Source organism: Arvicanthis niloticus, chromosome 2 (genome assembly GCF_011762505.2).
Source record: "Arvicanthis niloticus isolate mArvNil1 chromosome 2, mArvNil1.pat.X, whole genome shotgun sequence".
Taxonomy (NCBI): Eukaryota; Metazoa; Chordata; class Mammalia; order Rodentia; family Muridae; genus Arvicanthis; species Arvicanthis niloticus.
Genome location: NC_047659.1, coordinates 106698425 through 106720170, shown reverse-complemented (window position 1 = coordinate 106720170; position 21746 = coordinate 106698425). Strand labels below are relative to the sequence as shown.

General features: G+C 39.8%; 1 protein-coding gene across 2 annotated transcripts in view; it reads left to right on the top strand.

Moving 5' to 3' along the window:
- The window catches only part of Pak5 (p21 (RAC1) activated kinase 5), a 273086-nt gene that overhangs the window by 229175 nt on the left and 22165 nt on the right, over nt 1-21746 (top strand). For both annotated transcript variants that reach the window (XM_076929827.1, XM_034496762.2), the window contains one exon: nt 11288-12073. In XM_076929827.1, coding sequence (XP_076785942.1) covers nt 11288-12073 — 786 coding nt within the window. The remainder of the gene's footprint in view (nt 1-11287; nt 12074-21746) is intronic.

The window sequence follows — 21746 nt, the reverse complement described above, 5'->3', positions numbered from 1 at the left end:
TCCCAGGTGTGTAGATGCAGGTGTGTGTGTGTGTGTGTGTGTGTGTGTGTGTGTGTGTGTGTGTGGTGGCTATGAATATGTTTTATGGAGAGGCCAGAGTTGATTTGAGATGTCTTCTCCAGCCACTCTACCTTATCTATTGAATCAGGCTCTTTCATTGAAGCCAGAGCTTGCTGATGCAGCTAGTCTAGGCCACAGCTTGCTCCAGGACCCCAGTAACTGCCTCCTGGATGCTGAGATCACAAGTAGGCAAGCTGCCACCCAGTTACGTGGATGCTGGAGATCTCAACTCTGGTCCTCACACGCACAGCGAGTGCTTTGCCCACTGAGATACTTTCCCAGCCCCTATCCTCTTCTTTTAAATTGTGGCAAAAATACACATAACAAAAACTTACCCTTTTAAGCATATCATTTGGTATCATTAAGTACATCCAAAATGTTGTAAAACCACTTCATTTTATTACCCCAAACCAAAACTCCAGATGTACTAAATACTAATTGTCCCTTTCCTAGGCCCCCAGTGACCTCTAATGTATTTTCTGTCTACATGAATTTTCCTATTCCAGAATTCAATCAGAAATTGACCTGTGCAAAAGGCTTTTTTTTAAAAAAAAAAAAAATCTGGCTTGGCACAATGCTTGCAGTGACCATATATGTCTTTATATCATAAGTTGTTTGTTTCCTTTAAAAGAAATACTCTATTTTTTTAAAAAACATACCATATTTTGGTTATCCATTCATCTATTGGCATCTACTTTTGGGTTACTGTAAATGTTGTTGCTGTGGCATCAGAGAATCTTGACAGCTAATATCAAGTCAGCCCTTTGTAGGAATGGTTCCTACTGAGAGAAGCCAATACACAAGGGCTTGAAAAACAACAGAGTAGTAGAGTTAAAGAGAAGCCAGCCGGTCAGACTCTCTTGTAGAGACAAGGTTCATGGCCCTGACAAAACTGCATTGTTGCTGATGACATTGGCTGGCCTAGTACCCAAATGGCTGAACTCACAAACCAATGCTCTGTCTGCAGTATGATCTCATTATGCAGCCCCGAGTTGGACAGCCAATAAACTTTCTCTGCTCTTAAGGACCTTGCAACTCCAAGTTTGCTTTTGCACAGCAGCATCGCCAACCTTGCCAATGAGCTTGTTAGAAATCCAAAGTCACATGACACACAACAGACCTGCTCAAGGGAAGTCTGCGTGCTATAAGATGCCAAGGGATTTGAGTGCAGAGTGAAGTTTAATGGGCACGGTGTAAGGATACTGGATTTCAACTATGGCTGCTCATTGAAATCACCTGAAAGAGATTTAAAACTGCCACTGCCTGGGCTCCCTGAAGGGATCCTTCCTAATTTGCTTTTGGGATAAGACTGGGCATAAGGTGTAGGGGTGAGCTGGCCCTGCCCATCAGCTTCCCACTTGGGAGAGTGGGTCCTACCCCTCACCTAGGCAGCACAATATAACTGGTCCTGGTGTCCAGTGAGCTAGGGGTGGGCAGAGATTCCTTGAGGGCATGAGTGGAGAGCCTTTCTGCCCCTTGCTGGCTGCTGCATTGGGTGAGCAAGACTGGACACTGCCAAAGAGATCCCCCTGGTGGTCTGCTTGTGGGAGAGCTGGCAGATTGACCAACTCAGCTACCATCCAAGTCCAGATCCAGGGCTTGAGCTGGTCTACTCCAACATCTCCCTCATCTATGAGCTGCTAGAGCACATGAAAGAGCCCGCCCTATAGATCGAAAGCTGCAGTATCTCCATGACACAGGCCACAACAAGATATCCAAGAGGAAACCCAGTGAGAATCAAGTATTGATATCGTAGCCCAAGCCAGAGGCCTCAAACTAGCCTGATAACTCATTGAAATAAACATTTGCAAGTAAAGATGTGTGGACGAAAAGAGTACACCACAGGGCACATTGCAGCACACTACCACTTCCACCACGAGATGGTTTTTATGTTTTGGTTGTTGGTCATTGTTGTTGTTTATTTTATGGAATGAACGAGTATTCTCTTTATAACTAAACAACCTTTGGAAGATCCCTGTGAATGAGCTCACTGCATTGTCCAGTGAAAAGTCAGAAGTACTGGTAATTTTCTAAATGTGTTTTTACACAAGATAAAGAGTAATTAATAGAATTTGTAGTGGAGAGAAAAGTTTTAAGTTTCTGGAGCTGTGTATGCAGCTTAATGGATATGACTTGCCTAACGTATATAAGGTCCTAGGTTTAATACCCACTGTGGCAAAAAAAAAAAAAAAAAAAAGAACAAAAATGAAAAAAGAAAAAAATTTGCTATATTTGATAAATCATTGACATTCATTGATTACTGTATAATCAAACCCCACAAGATAAAATTATGGCAAATTATAACTATAACTGAAGAGTGAGATTCAATAAAAATGTGCGTTTTAGAAAGACAAGTGGATACAATAGGCTCTCTGCCTGAACACAGTGGCTGATCTGTACCTTCAACAGCTCTTCTTGACCCAGGCAAAAAAATGACTGTCAGATTTTGGAGGACCAGAAAAGCAACCTTTCCTTCAGGAACATGGGACATTGCCATTCTCAACTGTATATCTCTGAGGCCTGTCTGTGGGCCTTGCATGACTTTGTTTCACAGTGTCTTCTTCTTTAAGTGTGTAGTCATAACATAAAAACACAACTGTTGTGGTACATCTGTAGAGGGAAAGATAATATTGTTTGTGTCTCTTCCTGGGGTGTGTGTGTGCTATGTGCGTCCCAGGTTTATTTGGGGTATTATTGGAGGAAATACTTGTTCATCTTCTTCAACATGGCAAAGTAACTCAGAAATAAGAAGAGAATTCCCTCTCGGTATTTCTATGTGGGTTCCTGCTACTCTGTTGCTGTCTTTGATAGGATAAGCCAGGCGATCTGGTAAATGCTGCAGACTTCTGCCTGCTGGACTTGAACTTGCTCTCTAAGATACTTGAACAAACCAAAATGTGTTCTGCTCCATCATGGCACCCTAGCATCTCTGGACACATAATAAACACCACAGAAGTGCTCTTCATGCTGCAAGTCAGTCACTTCCCATATTTTAGTGTGAACTGCTGTTTCTGTTCATATAAAACAGAGCAATGATCCTACCAATGTGGATTTAAGGAAGAGAAAACAGGTTTTCCTTGAGAATGTGTGTGTGTGTGTGTGTGTGTGTGTGTGTGTGTGTGTGTGTGTGTGTGTTATACTGATCAACTCTATATATTCCTCACAGAGAGTATTCATTGATTTTCAGAAATAGTTTGGTGTGTGAAAGGGAACCAGGAGTAAGCCAAGGACACAAGGTCTGCAGTGTACTGACTTCAGTGTAGGCAGGAGTTACCTAGCAATTTTATTAAATGCAAACAGTGGCCCAGAAGGCCCTGGTAGACTGAGATTCTGCATTTCTCTGCAAACTTCTGGGTAATGCTGGTGATGCTGTTCCAAAGCCTCACTTTGAGTGACAGGAAGAGAAACTTCAGCACTATGACCCTGAGAGTTTAGAAGCGAGTGACCTGGTACCACCAACTGAGATGCACTTGTCTGAGAAGGGATGCTGGCCTCAGGAATGCGCATGAACTGGCCAGAGTATGCAAATATGGAGCTGCACTGAGAGCTGTTCTCATCTAGTCTGCTGAGTGCAGATACTTTCACCCTCTTCCACTGCCTTAGCCAGTCTTAAGGATGATAACTCTTAAAAACAATAAAAACCTCAAGCTGCTTTCTTTAACTTTTCATTTGATTTTAAAGTGATGAAAAGTCAAGAATGAGCATGTTTCAGATAGACAGGAAGATTACTTTTAAGAAAGGTAAAAAGGAAGGAAGGGAGGAAGGAGGGAGAGAGAGAGGGAGGGAGGGAAGAAGGAGGGAGGAAGGGAGGGAGGAAGGAAGAAGGAAGGGAGGGAAGGAGGGAAGGAAGTAGAGAGGAAAGGGAGAACTCAAAACTAATTCTCTGTATGAGTATAAGCTAAGTCAAAGACATATTGCAAAGTCAGTGCTTTTAGTGTGCATGACTCAAAAGTTTTCTCTAGGTGAGCATTGGGTTTCTATGTAGAAAATATTAAAGGTCTGGGTACAAACAGAGCAACCAAATCATGATAGCATTAATAATATCATTTCTTTGGCATTTAGTAATTTAAGGTGCACCCTGCCTTGGTTACCTTTCTATTTATTTATATATATACCTGTTAGATTTTGTTTCATTAATCATGGTGTGTTCCTCTTGCTTAAAATGCATTTTTTTCACAAAATAAATATTGAGATGAGTATTTCCATAGTCCTCAATGATGCCTGCTCAATGAAGTAGCTTTAATAGTTAAATATCCAAGAACATTTCGTTTCAAACTGACTTTAACCTCAAGCTGACCAGAGTAACCTCAGGCTGCCTGCCTTGGGTTGCAAGCAGGAAAAACTCAGTCTATAACCTTCAGCAGTGAATAGGAAGTCAGCTTCCAGCTTAGTTTCTTGTGTAATTCTTCAGTGAATGTGTTGGTAGCACCGTGATGTAGAGAGCAGAAAAAAATGGCAATCAGCAGAACACTTTCCAATTCATGATGAAATCTCTATTTCAGCAAAGTTCGAAAAACCTTCCTTTAAAATATTTCACTCTCTTGGAATTTGTGCAAAATATAATTTTATATTTAGTTAATAAATGATTGGTTTATTTTGGGTTCCAAATGATTACCAGTCTATACAGTCTATAGAGTGGTTTTTGTTTTAGTTTGGTTTTGGGTTTTCAGTGATTTTAGGGGGAGGTTGTTGTTGCTTTGGGTTTTTTTTGGCTATTTGTTTATTTTTTGCTTAGAAATCTTCACAATACCTCCTTTTCTGAGATATTCTGACCAAAATGCCGTATTTTCCAGGAATAATGAAATGTTCAGGTCTCATTTAATTTCCCCAGCCGAATTAGTCCAATGGGAAGATGTAGAAAATAGACATGATATTTCAAACCCCAGCCAAGAATTCAGATCTTTTGGGGAGGCTATGGGTGTTAGACTTGTCTGATTTTGTTGTAATTATGGATCCAGATGTTTCCAATTACTTGTGTGACAGGTGAACTGCTTCTTCCAATACAGGGTCAGAATTCAGGTATGGAGTTTAAAGGCAGATACTAAACGTACCTTAGTTTATTCTCCAATCTCGGGAATTTTTGCTTTCTGGTGTCTTGGGAAATATTTACTGTGACAATGTAAAGCATATCCTTAAGGTGCAGAGAAAATGCTGTTTTTGAAAAGGAAATGTAAGGTCTTATTAGGGCAAAGCTGTTAATTACACACTTCATTATTGTCAAGGTTAATACAGACAGTGAGAACAGAGGCACTTTTTCATCTCTTCCCCGGGAACAAGGGGAGACAGCTGTTCTCTCGGACAGATCCATTAACGCTTATCAGCAGCCGCCAGCCTGCACAGCCGTGCCATGAAATATGGCTGCTGTCACCACGAGCCAGAACGGATGCCGAGCTGGTCCAGGTTACATCGAAAAGACAATGAGAGCCCCAGCTTCAGATGCAAATAGATTGCCTTGCATTGGTTTTTAATACTTGGAGGTTCCGTAGCATAAAATTCACTGATACTCTTGTAGTTATTGTATTATTGATCTCTCTAAAATTACACAAATCTCATTTAAAATAAACATCAGACACTGATTATAATGAACAGTAGTCCCTCCATGTGCTGCCTGGTTAAGCCACACTGGACCAGTCTGCATATTTGGATTTCATTATTGTTGCTTTGATGGTTATGATTCCATAAGGAAATTGCAACTCAGCAAAAATAAATATGCCTTGGGTTCTCAGTTACCAGGACTTGCTGATCAAAGAGGCTATAAAACCCTTCTCTTACTTTATTGTATCTTTGTGTGCATTCTGAAAAGTTGTTTGCGACAAACATGTGCACTTTGTGAGCCCACTGCTTATTAATAATGAATTAGTTCATCTGAAAGAAGCAAAAAAAAAAAAAAAAAACCCATGAGTTTCTATTAAAAATAATTTGCATACTTGGTCAAAATCATTTTAAAATTCTAAAAATTATCCAAGAAAAGGAAATACCTTTACTTTTTTGTTTTTTTTTTAAATTTGCTTTAATTTGTTTCCTTCCCATGAGTAAGTCAAATATTTTTCCCTTCAAACATCAACAACCACACATTTGCTTTTGTAGCACCTAGGTTTTATTTATCTTGCAACTGAGGGTTATTACAGCTCATTAGGTCTGTGATGCTAAGAAAGCATGCAGCCCTGAGACAGCATGCAAACACAACTTGGGAAATACAAGAGCAAAATGGTGAATTTTTGTTTGCTTTATCATCATCATCATCATCATCATCATCATCATCATCATCGTTTTACATATTCACTTTACATCCGGCTCACTGCCCCTTCCCAGTCACCACCTCCCATTACCCTTTCCCCATCTCCCTTCCCCTTCTTCTCTGAGCAAGTGGGGGGCCCTTTGGGTATCCTCTGACCCTGGCACATCAAGTCTCTGTGAGCGCATCCTCTACCATTGAGTCCAGACAAGGCAGCCCAGCTAAAAGAACACATTCCACACACAGGCAAAATCTTTTGGGATAGCCCCACTCCAGCTGTTAGAGACCCACTGAAGACCAAGCTGCACTTCTGCTACCTAAAGCATAAAATGTATTTCACCTTCATAATGGATAAGAAAGCTCAAGCCAACTATAACACTAAAGATAAACAGATGATAATGGATGATAGATAGATAGATAGATAGATAGATAGATAGATAGATAGAAGATAAATAGATATAGATATGCCTTTATGTATAGAAAGAATAGTGCACATGTATGTGTGTGTTTACAAAATGCTGCCTTCTGCTAAACTAAAAATATATTTTCATTGTAATATAAAATACTTATATAATATATATATATTACACATATATAATATATACATTGTCTGAATTTTCATTGTAAAAGGTCCCCTTAATACAGGAAATCTAGAATCTAAAAAAAAAAAAAAAAATTATGTGATTGTATTGTATGCAGTGTGAGCTACAGGACAGCAGCGCCACCTGTGCCGGCTTTAGGGTATTGCGCCATCTCAAACTCTGCAGGACTTTTCAATCTGAATCTCCTTTCCCATAACCTTGGGCTGTCTGTGTAGACATTATGATCTGAGAAACCTCAACCTGAAACTTCCCTCTAAGGAAAGGTCTCCATCAGGGCTTACTATGTTTCTGGTGGTCCTTATTTTTCATGTTCATCATTCAGTTACCTTGAAAGTGTAACTGTGCAAATTTTCTGATTTACACGTTACGTGTTTAAGAAGGAACCAGTACAGTACTGATCATAATTTGAAAGCATTCAGTTATATTTGGTTTAAGTTCCAATAAAAGGCATTTATTTTATGTTGCAGTTATAGATAATGTGAACTGCATCTCTCCTTTAAATTTCAGAAATTTGAGGTTTGCACTTTGTTACTAATAATTTTATTTGCTACTTTTATCCGATTTTGTCCCATATATGCAGCCATGGCTAAATTTCTATTATCTGTAGCTTCCCTTTTCCCCAAAATTTCAGTTTTCTTTTCCAAATGTTTAGCTTAGCTTAAAACTTTACTGAGAAAATAGTCAAATAAGAATTGACTAGTACTTGCCAGTACTTTCTATGGCAGAAATCATGTCAACCAATTTATTCATAATATTAAGTATGAATAAATTGCTATCTTAACCCTATAAGGAAAGTATTGATTCTTACTATTTCATAGATTAAGAAGCCATGCCCACAAAAGTTTAAGCAATTTTCCTGATATTATATAGTTTATAAGTGTTGCAAGTCTAAGTTTTAAAATGAAAAAGAAAAATTACATGTTGTGATGGTAAATTTGCGTATGGGAGATGTGAGCCAACACCTATCCAGATATAACACCAGGTAAGGAGACCTCTCCACCCAAGGCTAGCTTGATGAGCCAGTGAGTTTAACCGTGTTACTTACAGTCTAGGCACATGGGCAAATGTGGGCAGCCACAGCGCTCAGCCCAGCAATTTTTAACTGCTTATCCATCCTCAGGGAGGGCCCAGGTTGCCTTTGCTGCCTTGTGTACAATACTCTAGGCCTTGCATACGTAGGGCCTACTCTTCAAGTGTCATGTGGGTAACCACAGCTGCTCTGACCTCACAAAGGTTATGAACATATTGTGCCCATGCCTGGAGAACAAAGTTCCTCAATAAGAGACATTTCTTATCCTTTTATTCAAATAACATTTCTCCCATAGCACAGTTGATATCTCTCCTTTGATATCAACCGGCAGATGGAATCTCATTCATTACATTCATTACATACTCCTTTAATTTGTATGTGAAGTGAGCATTTCTTTGAATATAGTAACCAGTGCATAGAAATAGCAGACTGGGCAGTTTGAAGTCTACTGGTTAACTCTATGCAGTAACCTCGATTATCCCACAGAAATTCATTATACTAAAGAGGATGCAGGAAAAAAAATACATCAGTTTAATAAATGTTGGAAAGCAAGAGGTTACATATACAAAATAGGGGACGTTAGAAAGAACATCATAATACTACCAGATTAGGTTCAGATATATAAACATGCCTCATTATTCATACAAGTGGATAGATATTTAGGTGTGCCTGTGTTAGTATACAAAGGCAGATTTTCTAGTTCTGGTCACTGGGAAGGCCTGGGAAAAATGATACCCCTGTAGTGATGAAATAAACCCTGAGTCCCAACTGTCATGCCTTAGATCATTGATATATAGAATGGGGGCTTCTTGGAGAATTGGCTGATGAAGTAACAGAGTTAGGAAACAGTGAGATAAAGGCAGAGCACTTTATGGGGATGGAGAATGCTAGTGTGCTTTATAATAGAAAGAAGATTGTCAAAGGGACACAGACACCAACATAAAAGAACCTTTGGAGACAAAAGCTCCAACCCTCTGGGTGACAAAGCAAATGGCACAGCATAGATCATAACTCAAAGGATTTAATAAATTCCTGTGAGCCTGTCATATTGATATAAACAAATGACTGAATAAACAAATAAATAATAAATAAGGACAATACATAAGCCTCCTATCCAGAACTCCAAATGCTTTATGTAAAGATATGCCTATGCAAAATGGTGGAACTTAACTCCTACTGCCATGAACCCCTCAACAGGGGTGGGGGTTGCACCTTGTGTCTCTCTCACTCCCAGAGGGAAGGAATTGTAAGTTAGAGATTAAAGACCTGACCAATAAAACTTTACTTAAGTGACCAAGGTAACATTATCAGAAAAAAGCCATGTCGACAGTGTGCACCAGATCTAATGGGATGAAATTGCTACTTTACAGCCTTCCTCCCAGCAAACCCATTACCCCACTTTAACTATGATGAAAATGTCAAACAAATCCAATTGAGGAACATTCTGAAAATACTTGTTCATTGCTTTACGAAACTACCAAGAACATCAGCAACAAGGGATGTCTCAGAAACTGTCAAAGAGATTCAGAAGACATAATAAATAAGTCTTTATTTCTCATGGATGGGAATCCAGAGCCCTAAGAGAAAGCTGATGGAGTGCTGATAAAGGTGACATTTTATTAACAGTAATGCAAAATGCTAATAAGTGAAACCCTGGGTGAGAGGGGAATTTTGGAGTTCTCTGCCCCATCTACGAAATATCACTGTTAAACTATTCTAAAATGAGTTTATTTAAAGGGGCATACATAAAAATAATTAATCTAAGACTGTTTGTTGGGGGGGAGAATACTTGTCTTTCAGCATGAAGTTTGAGGCACCAATCTGTGGCTCTCAGGCTCTAGGACACCTTGGTCTTCTCTCTACACTTTGAGCTTTCCCGTGGTACTAACTATGATGATTCTGAACTCCTTACAACGTGCTCAAATGTATTTTTCTCCTAAAATCTTGGTAGCCACCCTTTGTTCTTTGTTCTTTGTTCTTTGTTCTTTGTTCTTTTATCCACCCCCACATATTTCAGTGCAAACCGTGTAATGACAAGCCAAGGCACAGCTGACTGGCTCCGTAAGTGGCTTGCTGTTTCTTTTTGTTCCTTGTATTCTGATGTTATTTAGGTTTATTAAAGGGAACAGTTTGTTGCTGAGATCCAGACACAGGCACATCATTACCCAGCAAAATCTCCAAATTCAAAGATGGTAACATACACATGTGGCCACTGCAAGGACTGTAATGGAATCCTTAGAAGAATCTCATTGGATTGAAAAATAAGTCCACATAACTATTCTCCATACTGTTCCATAGTCACAGTTTCAGAAAGTGTTTTCTAGAATCATCCAAAAAATCTTATAGCATCCATCAGTTATGTCTTCCATAGGTATATGAAGATTGAATCACCCATTTCTACCTATGTTTACATTCAAGTGACACTGCTTATAAATCATCTGAATAGTGAATTTTAAAATAACAAATATGCTTTTTATAACCAAACACTATAGATTGCTAAGATATATAGCCATCAGCCCATTGTTAGAAGCTGAAGGTTTGCACAGACCCTCAGGCTGAAATTAGTACTGATATGTGTGTGTGTGTGTGTGTGTGTGTGTGTGTGTGTGTGTGTGTGGCCAAACTGCACTCTAAATGTTTATATTATGCCCTTAGACAAGTGTTTCTGTCATCTGCAGCCAAAAAGGCTTCTTTTTTCAGTGGGCAATGGTTAATACAGAGACTCGTACTAATCAAAATGCTGAGAAAAAAATGACTGTTGATCACTCAACCCCAAACATGCCATTACCAGGGAACATCACAGAAAAAGAAACAAAGATTGCAAGGGCTGGAGGATAAGGGGGAGCGCTGTGAAATGCTTCCTTCTGGACATGATATGGCCAGTCCAATAAGGAATACAGTGCAGCCATGCACACATTCACAAAACCTACTCAAAAGACAAAACATTAGGTGCCATGCTCACTCTAAGGAAGAAAGGTCTGTCATGATGAGAGGGGACAAGAGAGGGAAACAGGGTGAGTATATTCCCAATACACAGATGTATAGAATTATCAAAACTTAAATTAAAAGTAACTTTAAAAGAATGTGATTTTTTTTATTGGCAAAACAATTGGAAAAGACTTCTCTATACTCTAACGCAACAGGTAAGCACAAATTTGAAAGCCCAGATTACTGTTGAATACTTGATTTTTTTTCTTCCCAGTGAAGTTAGGCAACAATTATTTTTTTTATTTTTTTATTTTAACTAAAATATTCCTCTCATGTTTTCTTCTGTACTTTAAATGAATTAGGGGGACTATCCTCCAGCAAGTATAAAACCAGGGATAATTTCTTAAACAACGTTCCTCCTGTTATTTTTAGACGATCGTCAGAGGAAATAAATCCTGCAAGGAAACCTCTATCAACGGCCTGCTAGAGGATTTCGACAACATCTCCGTGACTCGCTCCAACTCCCTAAGGAAAGAAAGCCCACCCACCCCAGATCAGGGAGCAACGAGCCGAGGTCAAGGCCACTCCGAAGAAAACGGCTTCATCACTTTCTCACAATATTCCAGTGAATCTGATACTACTGTGGACTACACAACTGAAAAGTACAGAGACAGGAGTCTCTATGGAGACGACCTGGATTTGTACTATAAAAGCAGCCATGCAGCCAAGCAAAATGGGCATGTCATGAAGTTGAAACATGGAGACGCTTACTATCCTGAGATGAAGCCTTTGAAAACCGACCTGGCCAGATTCCCTGTTGACTATCACACACACTTGGACTCCCTGAGCAAAACAAGTGAATATGGTGACCTTAAGTGGGATTATCAGCGAGCCTCCAGTTGCTCCCCTCTGGACTACTCATTCCAACTCACGCCTTCTAAAACTGCAGGGACCATCAGGTGCTCCAAGGAGAGTCTGGCATACAGTGAAAGTGATTGGGGACCCAGCCTTGATGACTATGACAGGAGGCCAAAATCATCATACCTGCATCAGACAAGCCCTCAGCCAGCCATGCGCCAGAGATCCAAGTCAGGCTCAGGGCTTCAGGAACCCATGATGCCATTTGGAGCAAGTGCATTTAAAACTCATCCTCAAGGACACTCGTACAACTCCTACACCTACCCTCGATTGTCCGAGCCCACAACGTGCATTCCAAAGGTAAGGTCCACTGCCTCTTCTCCATGAATGATTGACCCTGCCAAAGGGGCTCTAGATGGTCAGCATCTTGAGAGCTTGCTGCTCTTTCAGTGAAAATAATTATCCAAATCCTACCTTATTTTTCCATGAGTCCCATAATCAAAGGCTTTAAAAACATATAAGGTCCATATGTCATCATAATCAAAATTTGGCTCTTGAGATCTACTACAATATTTCTGATTAAAACAGCAGAAAATTTGTATTTAATGAAACAGTTTTCTGATTTACTAATAATAGAGTCTGATCATATTTACTAAGTTAGGTGTTAAAGGGTAAATAATTGTGTTATTACAGACAATTATATATGTATATATATGTATATACATTATATGGATATGGATATAAATAATGAAATATTCAACTCAAGGGAAAGTTTTTTATATAAGAGCATGCTCTTTCAATTATTCTTTTAAATCTTAACAACACCTTCTATATAATTATTTTTAGTAATAACATCTAGTTCCTGGACTATCGAGGTTTTTTTATTTTTTAGAGTGCTAGGAATCTATTGTAGAGTCCTATGTGTGCTAGGCAGGCACCCCATCAGTGAAACAGCCCCTACCCCAAAGTATACTCTTTTAAACAAAGCTCATATAAATTTGCTTTGAAAACTGACAGGTCTGCCATACCCCACACTTTGAAGAAGAGTATGGGGGAAACTATTGATCTTTGTTAAACAGCACACCATTTCCATGAGGACATAAGCCATTTGCCAGGGCTTATGAAAAACAGCCCAGGGACTGTACACAGGGTTGATTTGCTCATGGTAACTTAGAAAGGGTTGGTACCTCACCCATGCAACTGAAGCAGAAAGGCAGGATTTGAATATGGATTGTGGATTACCTTGAGTCTCAAGACAGTTTTGGTGGGACATGGCCACTAGTAGTCACACACATCTGCACCAATGCTGTCACCTCAGCAGCTTGTCTGATAACATAGGCAACCCTGCCAGGCCAGTCTATCTGCAGCAATCTGTTTTGTCAACTGCAGTCAAATTTTTCTGTTGCTTATTATCTAAAGTGTTTAAGAGAAGTCATTTAGGAAAACAGGAAGTAAATCAAGCTGTTTGTTAGAAGAAACGAAGGACCTGTTATTTTCGTTCCCACAGAAAAAATATTAGGAGTGACTCCTGAGAAAATAAGGCATGAAAAACACACTCCAGTTAAAATGTAAATGATCATAATGTTTTTAATGTCACCAAGTTAAATGTATTTGCATGACCATAGTTAGCGTGCCACAAATACTTCTACTTCATTCCTTCCATCATGATTGCTGGACACAGGTCTTACTGACTAGCTAATAGCCAACAGCAAACCCACATAGCACTTACATATATATCTTGGTACTTGACAGAGTTAACACAACTCTACCCCAGATTATTCTCAGTGGGTACCTTGGAGAGGAAGCCCTTGATAGTTCTAGAATTAAATAAATAAGTTCTACGGCTGAGTCAAGTGGCATGCTAGGAATTCATTGTAAAGAATGCACTGGGCATGGAGTGCACTCCCGTAATCTCAGAACTCATCAAGCTATAGCAGGACAATCATAAGTTCAAGTCCTGCCTGGGCAACAGAATAAGTCTCAGGGGCCTAGTGACTGTCTCAAAACAAAGGGCTAAGAAGGGGCTGAAGAGTAGGGTACATGCATACGCACACAGGGTCCTGGATTCAGTCCCCCGCACTATCCCATGAACAAATGCAAAGGCACTTGCTTGGATCATTGTCCTTGAGAAAATGCTGTTGAAATACACCACCTTTCAACCCTGGGGTTATTTTTGTCCCATCAACAAGGTTAGCCCTTTGTACTTCATAAGTCACAAACTATGAGATTGCAGGCTTCTCTTGAAAACTGAAGTCAGCCTGATATCCCTGAACCCATCGTTTCATAGAGGATTCAGAATTGAATGGCTAGAGATAAACCCTGGCCCTACTAGAAAAAATACGGGCTCTGTATTTTGTTTTAGGTCCTGTTTAGTGCCCTTCACTCATGCCTAGAGGCCTTTGGGATTAGCATGACCAAGAGCAAGCCTTGGCCACTCACTCATTTCCCAGAAGAGAACACTGGGGTTTAGAGAGTCACAAACAACACATAAGATTTCAGTTAGCTGTCTACACATGAGGTCTAGATTCAAGCCTGTCATCTCTCTCAATTTAGCTCCTTCCCATTAGTCAGACCTATGTTACTTAGGGCTTCAGCTGAATTTGCAACTAAAATCTATGATAAGTTTCATGGCCCTCCAGAACTTTGAGATAAGAGGAAGAAAGGAAGGAGACAGAGCCAAAAAATGTGTATTTGCTTCATTCCTTGCAGACTTCCACATATAAATCAGCCTCCTGCCCTGAACTCCAGCTTTTCTGAACCCCAAATCAATTGTGGCTAAGGAACAAGGTGAACACATTCACACATATATCTGTCTGCCATGAGGTTTTCAGCATTTTTAAACCAATGTTCCAAAGGTGCAAGCTGCTGCTCCTCTGTCCCCCGAAACCCGGGAAAACTGAGGAGCAGGTTTTGTGGGAGGGCAAGAGGCGGGAAACATTTTGGTAATTAAAACACTTACTTGATTAAAAATATAACATCTCTCTAAAAACAGTTAGGTGCCTCTGCCTTTAGAGCTATACTCTGAAGAATCAACCAATTGCATTTGGATTTCCAGCTGAGGCAAGAAACAGTGATCACGACTCAGATAATTTGGCTTTACCTCCTGACAGTTTCTAGAGAAGGGTGGATGATGTTCACATGGGGGTGGAGGGGAAGGCACAGATACCATGGAGCAAAAGGAGGGATGCATTTGTCTCTCTCTCTCTCTCTCTCTCTCTCTCTCTCTCTCTCTCTCTCTCTCTCTCTCTCTGTGTGTGTGTGTGTGTGTGTGTGTATCACTAGTTTGATGCTTTGTCTTTAATTTTTTAAATTTTAATTCTAACTCACAGTGAAGAAAAATGTAGGGTAACAACAAAAACAACAACAAACCCATTCTACTTTTATTGTTACTATGAAAAGAATAAAAATTTATTGATACTGACATCTATTCTCTTCTTTTAAATCTTGATGCCTGAAACTGAACAGATGAAACCTTGAGGTGGGAAAGGAAAGGCAAAGTATGGCACCACTCTCACCCTCAGAACTCCAGAAAGTAGCAAGAAGAGAGAAAGAATGCTTTTCCCTCTCCCTGGAAGACATGTCCAGTCACCTAGTGGGAAATACTGCCATGTTGAGTTTAACACTGCTAATTCAGTACTCTCTAGGGACCAGGCAGATAGATAGATGCTGCCTTATGTGTCTTGATGCCACCAGAACACCTTGTGATTAAAGCCACTGAGAAATTCTTGACACAGTGAAAATTCAGTGTTTCACTGGGCGCTTGCAGTGTGCCAGATACATATGTTGCTTAGTTAAGACTCACAGCAAAGTTTCCTGCCCTCATCGTAAGTTATAGAATAAGGTTTGGGAGTCACCTTAGCCATCTGCTCATTCAGTTCATGTACCAACTGCGGCCCAGAGCACAGGGACAGTTTCTGAGAGTACCAAACCTACAGATGGCCTGTGTGAACTCTTTCTAGCTCTAATGTAATGATGTTGCATCAGAAATTATTTCAATACCTATTTGTATCATCATCTTTCATTGAGAGACAGAGTTGCTCAACCTTGACACTACTGATGTTTTGGACCTGGTGACTCTTTTCCTGTGAGGGGTTATTCTAGAGCTAAGCATATAACAGCATCCCTCTACCCTTCCTCATTAGGTGTCAAGGGCTCCCACTCTTTACTCATAATAATTAATATATCTGCAATAACAAAATACATCACCATAGACAAGGCCATATAAAATCAGCTCCAGCAGAGCCTTCTATAGCTACCGTTGATCAAACACTTTTGAGCAGTTAGGGACTAAGTTTGGAGAGAAAAACTGCTCAAATCTTGAGTCATTACACTGCCATTTACTTACCAGGTGACTGTTTAACTGTTTCTCCTCTTTAACCATAAAAGGAAGATAAAGACAGTCCCTGCCTCATCATGTCATTTGAAGGTTAAACGAATTCATGTCAGAACAGCCTACTTACTCATACATGTAACCGAAATGCCAATCTCTATGTTGGCATACATAGAGTGGCTTATAACATAAGGGCTACTGTGTTGTAAGAACAATGAGAAGCCTTTTACCAATATTTTCAATTTAGTCATTACAAGTCCAGAAAAATCCAGGCTCCTTTGTTGGGCAGTTGAGGAAGCTGAAACTCCAGAAAGCTGTCTTTATGGGCTTCCTCAAGTATCCTAATGCAGTGCTGAGTCAGGGTGCAAACCTACATTCCTCTGACTTCTGGAACATTTGTATTTTCCCAGAGGAAAGCAGGGGAGCAGAAAAATGGGTGTATGGCTTCCCATTTAGGACACACTGCTAGATGCCCTCACCTTGCTGGTGAGATTTGTGTGCACAAGGAAGCTCTTTGAGCTGTCTGTTTATAGTATGCTCCAGATATAACTTCTAGTCACTTAGAAACATAAATTGGAGGTAAATACTGAAGCCACAAGCTGCAAAAAAAAAAAAAAAAAAAAAAAAAAAAAAAAAAGACTTAGGTAGGAAGACCAGTAAGACTCTTTCTACACATTCATCTTACCTTAGATGACTGTCTTGTTTGAATTTCTTAAAAATAAAGTGTTGTCACCTAATATAAAAACATTCAAGGCCTAGATTCTTATTTGAGTCCTTACAAGCCATATGAGATTGTCTGTGCCTCGATTTTGTACTTTAAGCTTGTGATGAGAATCAAATAAGATTAAAAACATCAGGAAGTTAGTACATGGCAAACTGTATTAATTCTTATTCATGGGAACACTTAGAGAATAGGCTACAATCTCTAGTAAAGCTAGTCCTATGAATGTCCTCTCTGTATGTAATCTTTTACATGTTTTTAAATCATTGAAAAAAATTCTATAATCCTATCTATTTCCTCTTCACACTTCCCCATGTCTAAGGACTGTCCTCATTTTAGAGATATAGGTCACAGAAGGCCAGTGTACTGAGTAAATACCTCATTACCATACAAAGTCTTCGTGAGCAACATGACAGCTCTGATTGCATCACACAGTGTTTACTCTAGGTTCAAAGTGTAATTCTCAGACTCTTCATGGAAGTTAGGGGCTAAGTGCACACTATGTATACATATTGATCAGTTTACTATACTGTCTCCTATATGCAGGGCAACAAGAGAGTCTGGTGTTTGTTCTTGGTGTCCCAGATGGCATAATTAAGGTGGTCACAGTTTCTCTAGAACAATAGGTGCATAGAGAATTGTGCAAGCTTACTTGGAACTTCCTCTGGAGTCGCTAGAGGAATCCTTTTCACTGTTTGGCTGGTTCTTTGCTTTCTAAGAGAAAAAAGTCACAATGACTTATGTACCCAACCTTCAGGAATCACTGGTTCAATGGCTGGCTCTTACTGGTGGCACTGGCATGCTCAGACTCAGGCAGCAAAAAAGCATCAACTCTTGTTCTACTTTTTTTCTTTTGCTTTTTTCCTGTGGGCCACCTTCTAGAAACCCATTAGGAGCCTGATTCTTAGTGTAATGGCAGGACAGCTGAAGCCTGGGGACTTCAACAAAAATCTTAGTGAGGAAAGACATGAAAAAAAAAAGAATATTGAGGATTTCACATAACAATGGGTGTTATTGTTTTAATCTTTGTTTCCCTTATATACATGTCCTTGTATGGTCCTCACTAAGGTATCTAAAACATGTAAAGGATAATGTCATGCAGTCTTTACCTTCTGCCCAACAGCTATAACTCAGACACCCCTTATATTACACATGAGCATACGCCTTCCTGGGAATGCTCTTCTTCCTGGGAATAATTTTAAGTAAAGCCATATTTTGGTCACTATGAGTAGTTCTCTCTGCTACTAAATTAAAAGGCTAAATGAGATTAGCCTGGTATTATCCATCCCTAATTTTCTCAGGACCCTGACATGTATCGACACACATTCAGAAGCAAAGAGCCAATCCCCATGGACTATACATTTTTTTCAGGCACTGGGGAATGATAAAGCCCAGTATCTGTTGTTGGATGGAAGATACTTCCTTTGAGTTAGGAAAAACAATTATGGAGGTAATTACACATGACAGATCAGAGGTAGAAGAAAATCCAGAAATGTTAGTGTGCTCTAGTCTGTTCATTACAGACTTAGTCATTTCTTACTAGAAGTACTCTCCTCATTTGTAGAGGTCAGTAGCAACTTATCTGAACATCTATGATGTGCACTTATCATTTATTTAATTTATCAGGAAAGACTTGACTCTTCGGGCTCCTTGTTATGAGATGTATCTCTCTTTAGGCCTAAATGAAATTCCAACTTATGGGTTTGGGGGAAATCCCTGGCAACTTGCTCAATGCACCAAATAGTTTCCTACTGCACATGGTCTCCAAATGCAGCAAGTTTATCTAAGCATCCAGAATCCAACCTACCTCCCAACCCCACTACCTCAGCAGCATAAGGAGATGCTTAATGCTTTGAGGGTCACAAGGTTTGCTCATAACCACTACTCATTGGCAGCACTTGCCTCTTTTATCAAAGTTGAACATCAGCTCCCAGCATGTGCTATGTACCCCTGTCATACATCCAAAGTAAATGTGCCCCATCCACTATGAAACTAATTTCTACACTTTGTAAATGAAAATAAGTACTAGGAAGGAAACTTACCACATCAATAAAAATCAGGATTATGTCTTTGGCAGAAGTAACAGTAGCTACTTTATTAACGTTCAACAGGAGGTTCCCTCATGCCCTGCAATGAGGCAGACTGTAGCTCAGAAGACAACAACCAGCTGCTGGGAAAAGCAAGAATGAAGGCCCATGAGCCTTTCGGCCTTGGGCTGGGCTGTACAGCTTGCCTGAGGGCAAGCAGGAATCAATGTCCACATCAGTGGTGTTTTTCTGCCTATAAAAGGGGAGAAACTGGGTTTCAAAGCACAACAGGAGGGCCACCAGAATGAACAAGATGCTTTTTCCTAATTACCAGTCCCTAAAATGTCTCTACAGGAAAAGAAAAACACCCACTAAAAATGCTAGTGATTCTCCCTGGCTCTCCTACAGATGCTCTTTTTCCTTTCCCAACGCCAAGGCTGGTCCTGTTAACATTTTCCTTTCAGTCAAGAAAAATTCAGGATGTACTTTCCAAGCTCAGACAATAGAGGGCTGTGACTCGCTTTGCTCTCTCTCTGATTTATGTAGAACAAGCAACACCCAGTCTGCCTTCTTTTTCCTTTTTTTTTTTTTTTTTTGAGATGAGCAATCTCTTTGTTTCATTGTGTTCCAAAAAAGGTGTATTGGAGTGTCACAACTGAGCCCTGGCAGCAGCTGTCTCCCTTCCCTGTAATCTCCATCCTTCACAGAACATCCCTGGGTCTCCGTTCTGTAGGAGAGATGCACGCACAGCCATCGCACACACCACCTTCCAGCACCATCCAGCCACAGCCTCCCTGATGTCACTGCAGGAGCTCCTGGTGACAAAGAGATGCTGCGGCATGATATTTTCCCCTTCTGTTTTTTCTTCCACCCTCTCCTTTTTTTTTTTTCTAGCCTTGGCATAAAATGGTCAAATGATGTTCTACTGCAGAATTCAATTTCACAGTTCAGTTAGGTCCTTGATTACACTGCCAAATTCAGATTAATGTGCATTTAACTAACATGGATCAGGGGAATTCTGGCTGACAGCCAGCTGTAATCGGGGCAATTGATAGCAGTGAGGAGTTTTATGCCCTGTCCACCGCAGTGCACCACTGCTGAAATTGATTGATTAAATGAATTCATTGATATAATTACTTATAATGTTGATACATCACAAGCCTGTACCTAACCCTATCCTTGGAGACAGTGCACTTATTGTAGAAGGGCATTCTGGCTGAACTGTTAACTGGGAATTATTTATTCCCACATAATAACCCTCCTCCCCAACTTCACATCTTGAGTAGAGACATGAAAAGGCACATTTCTTTAAGAATTCATTTATATGGTATACTAGAAAGTCTCAGGAAACTAAAAACTATGTTATTAACCACCCCAGAAGGAAGGAAAGCACGGCTTCTTATTCATCTGTCTGTATTTTTAAAAGATTCCATGCAGAGAGAATTTCCTCTCCAAATGTAGCTGATGTGCAACAATCATTAGTGGTCTTCTAGCAATGCAGCTAACTGGTTTGGCAGCCTGGGGTGATAATTTGCAAAACAATTGATCTAGCTGTCTTTTATTACATTGGGCCATATGGGAATCCCCTTTAGAGTAAATGGGAGGGAAGTCATTCCTATAGCGTTACTTGTTCACAAAGCACACAGGACTGCTTTCCCTGGTGGAATGGGGACAGTCATTGTGGTGTCTCTATTGTTTGCTCTCCTATGTTAAGGCTTTCTGCCACTGCTCAGCCCTTGCACTGAAGACTCTGAGGGAAAAACCTGCATACACACATCTTTTGGAAATGGTTTAGAATATGGGTTCTGGGAGATGCAGTGGTTCACTTTGTAATTACCATCCCTTTTAAGGGCCTAATTTAACTGCACTGTGCTTTTACTAAACAACTAGCTTCTACATACCTTCACAAATATTAGAAATATTAGAAATATTAGGCTTGCTCATGTAAACCCCATAGCTATGCTTTTTTTCTTTTGGAATACATCTCTAAATTACATGAAGAAAAGATTTCATAGTTCAAGTTTGACTCCTCTGCATGAATGCATGCATGTAAGAATGTACATAGGCATTTTCATCTGTTTTTCAATGAAACTCCCAAATATCACAAGGTATCTGAGAAAGACAGAGGAATGAGGACAGATGTCAAGAGCATATACAAGGGGGAAACGGTCACACTGCAGAAAAGCAACTAGGCTTCCCTTTGTAAAAGACCATATGGATGTAAGCTGGGCATCATTGTCACTGAATACAAAGTTGGCTTGGGCCCAAACGAAACTGAAAATAATGAGCTGGGTACATAGATGACACAACCACATTTTTGTATATTTTTGAAGAATAATCTAAGCCAATGCTGTTAAAAATCAAAATATAACCTAGTGTTTCTCTCCTCCCATAGGCCTTATCACTCATTATTTTCTGGTCCAATTCTTATTTTGTTCCACACTACTCAGATGTGTAAGGTCACAAATAAATACCAGGACATCCCTTATCTCTGTCATTATTGGTTCACACACTGCCCTCCTCTGTCTAGTCCCCATCCTCCATCACTGAAACCTGTCTTAGTCAAATTATGTAGGACCCAAGTGACAAATGACTTAAAGTCTGGCACTGTCATTCTGCTGTCTTAGTAGCTTAAAGTCTTTTTATCTGAACTACTTCAACCTACTATGTCTCAGTTTTCTTATAAAATAAAATAAGTCTTATTGTTTAAAGTGAGGTTGAAATGCCACTCGGAATAGTCATTGGTACATGGAAAGCAGTCAACAAATGCTACCATTAGGGTTTCTTTTTTTTTTTTTTTTTTTTTTTTCAAGAACAGATTTTTAATAACGTAGTCTCTTAGGAAGGCAGCCCAACTTTGGCCCCAAGAAAATATCAGAGCATTTCAGTCACAAGGAAGAATCCCAGCTTTGATTACACAAATCAGGTAGGTGACAAGGAATGGTAGGAATACTA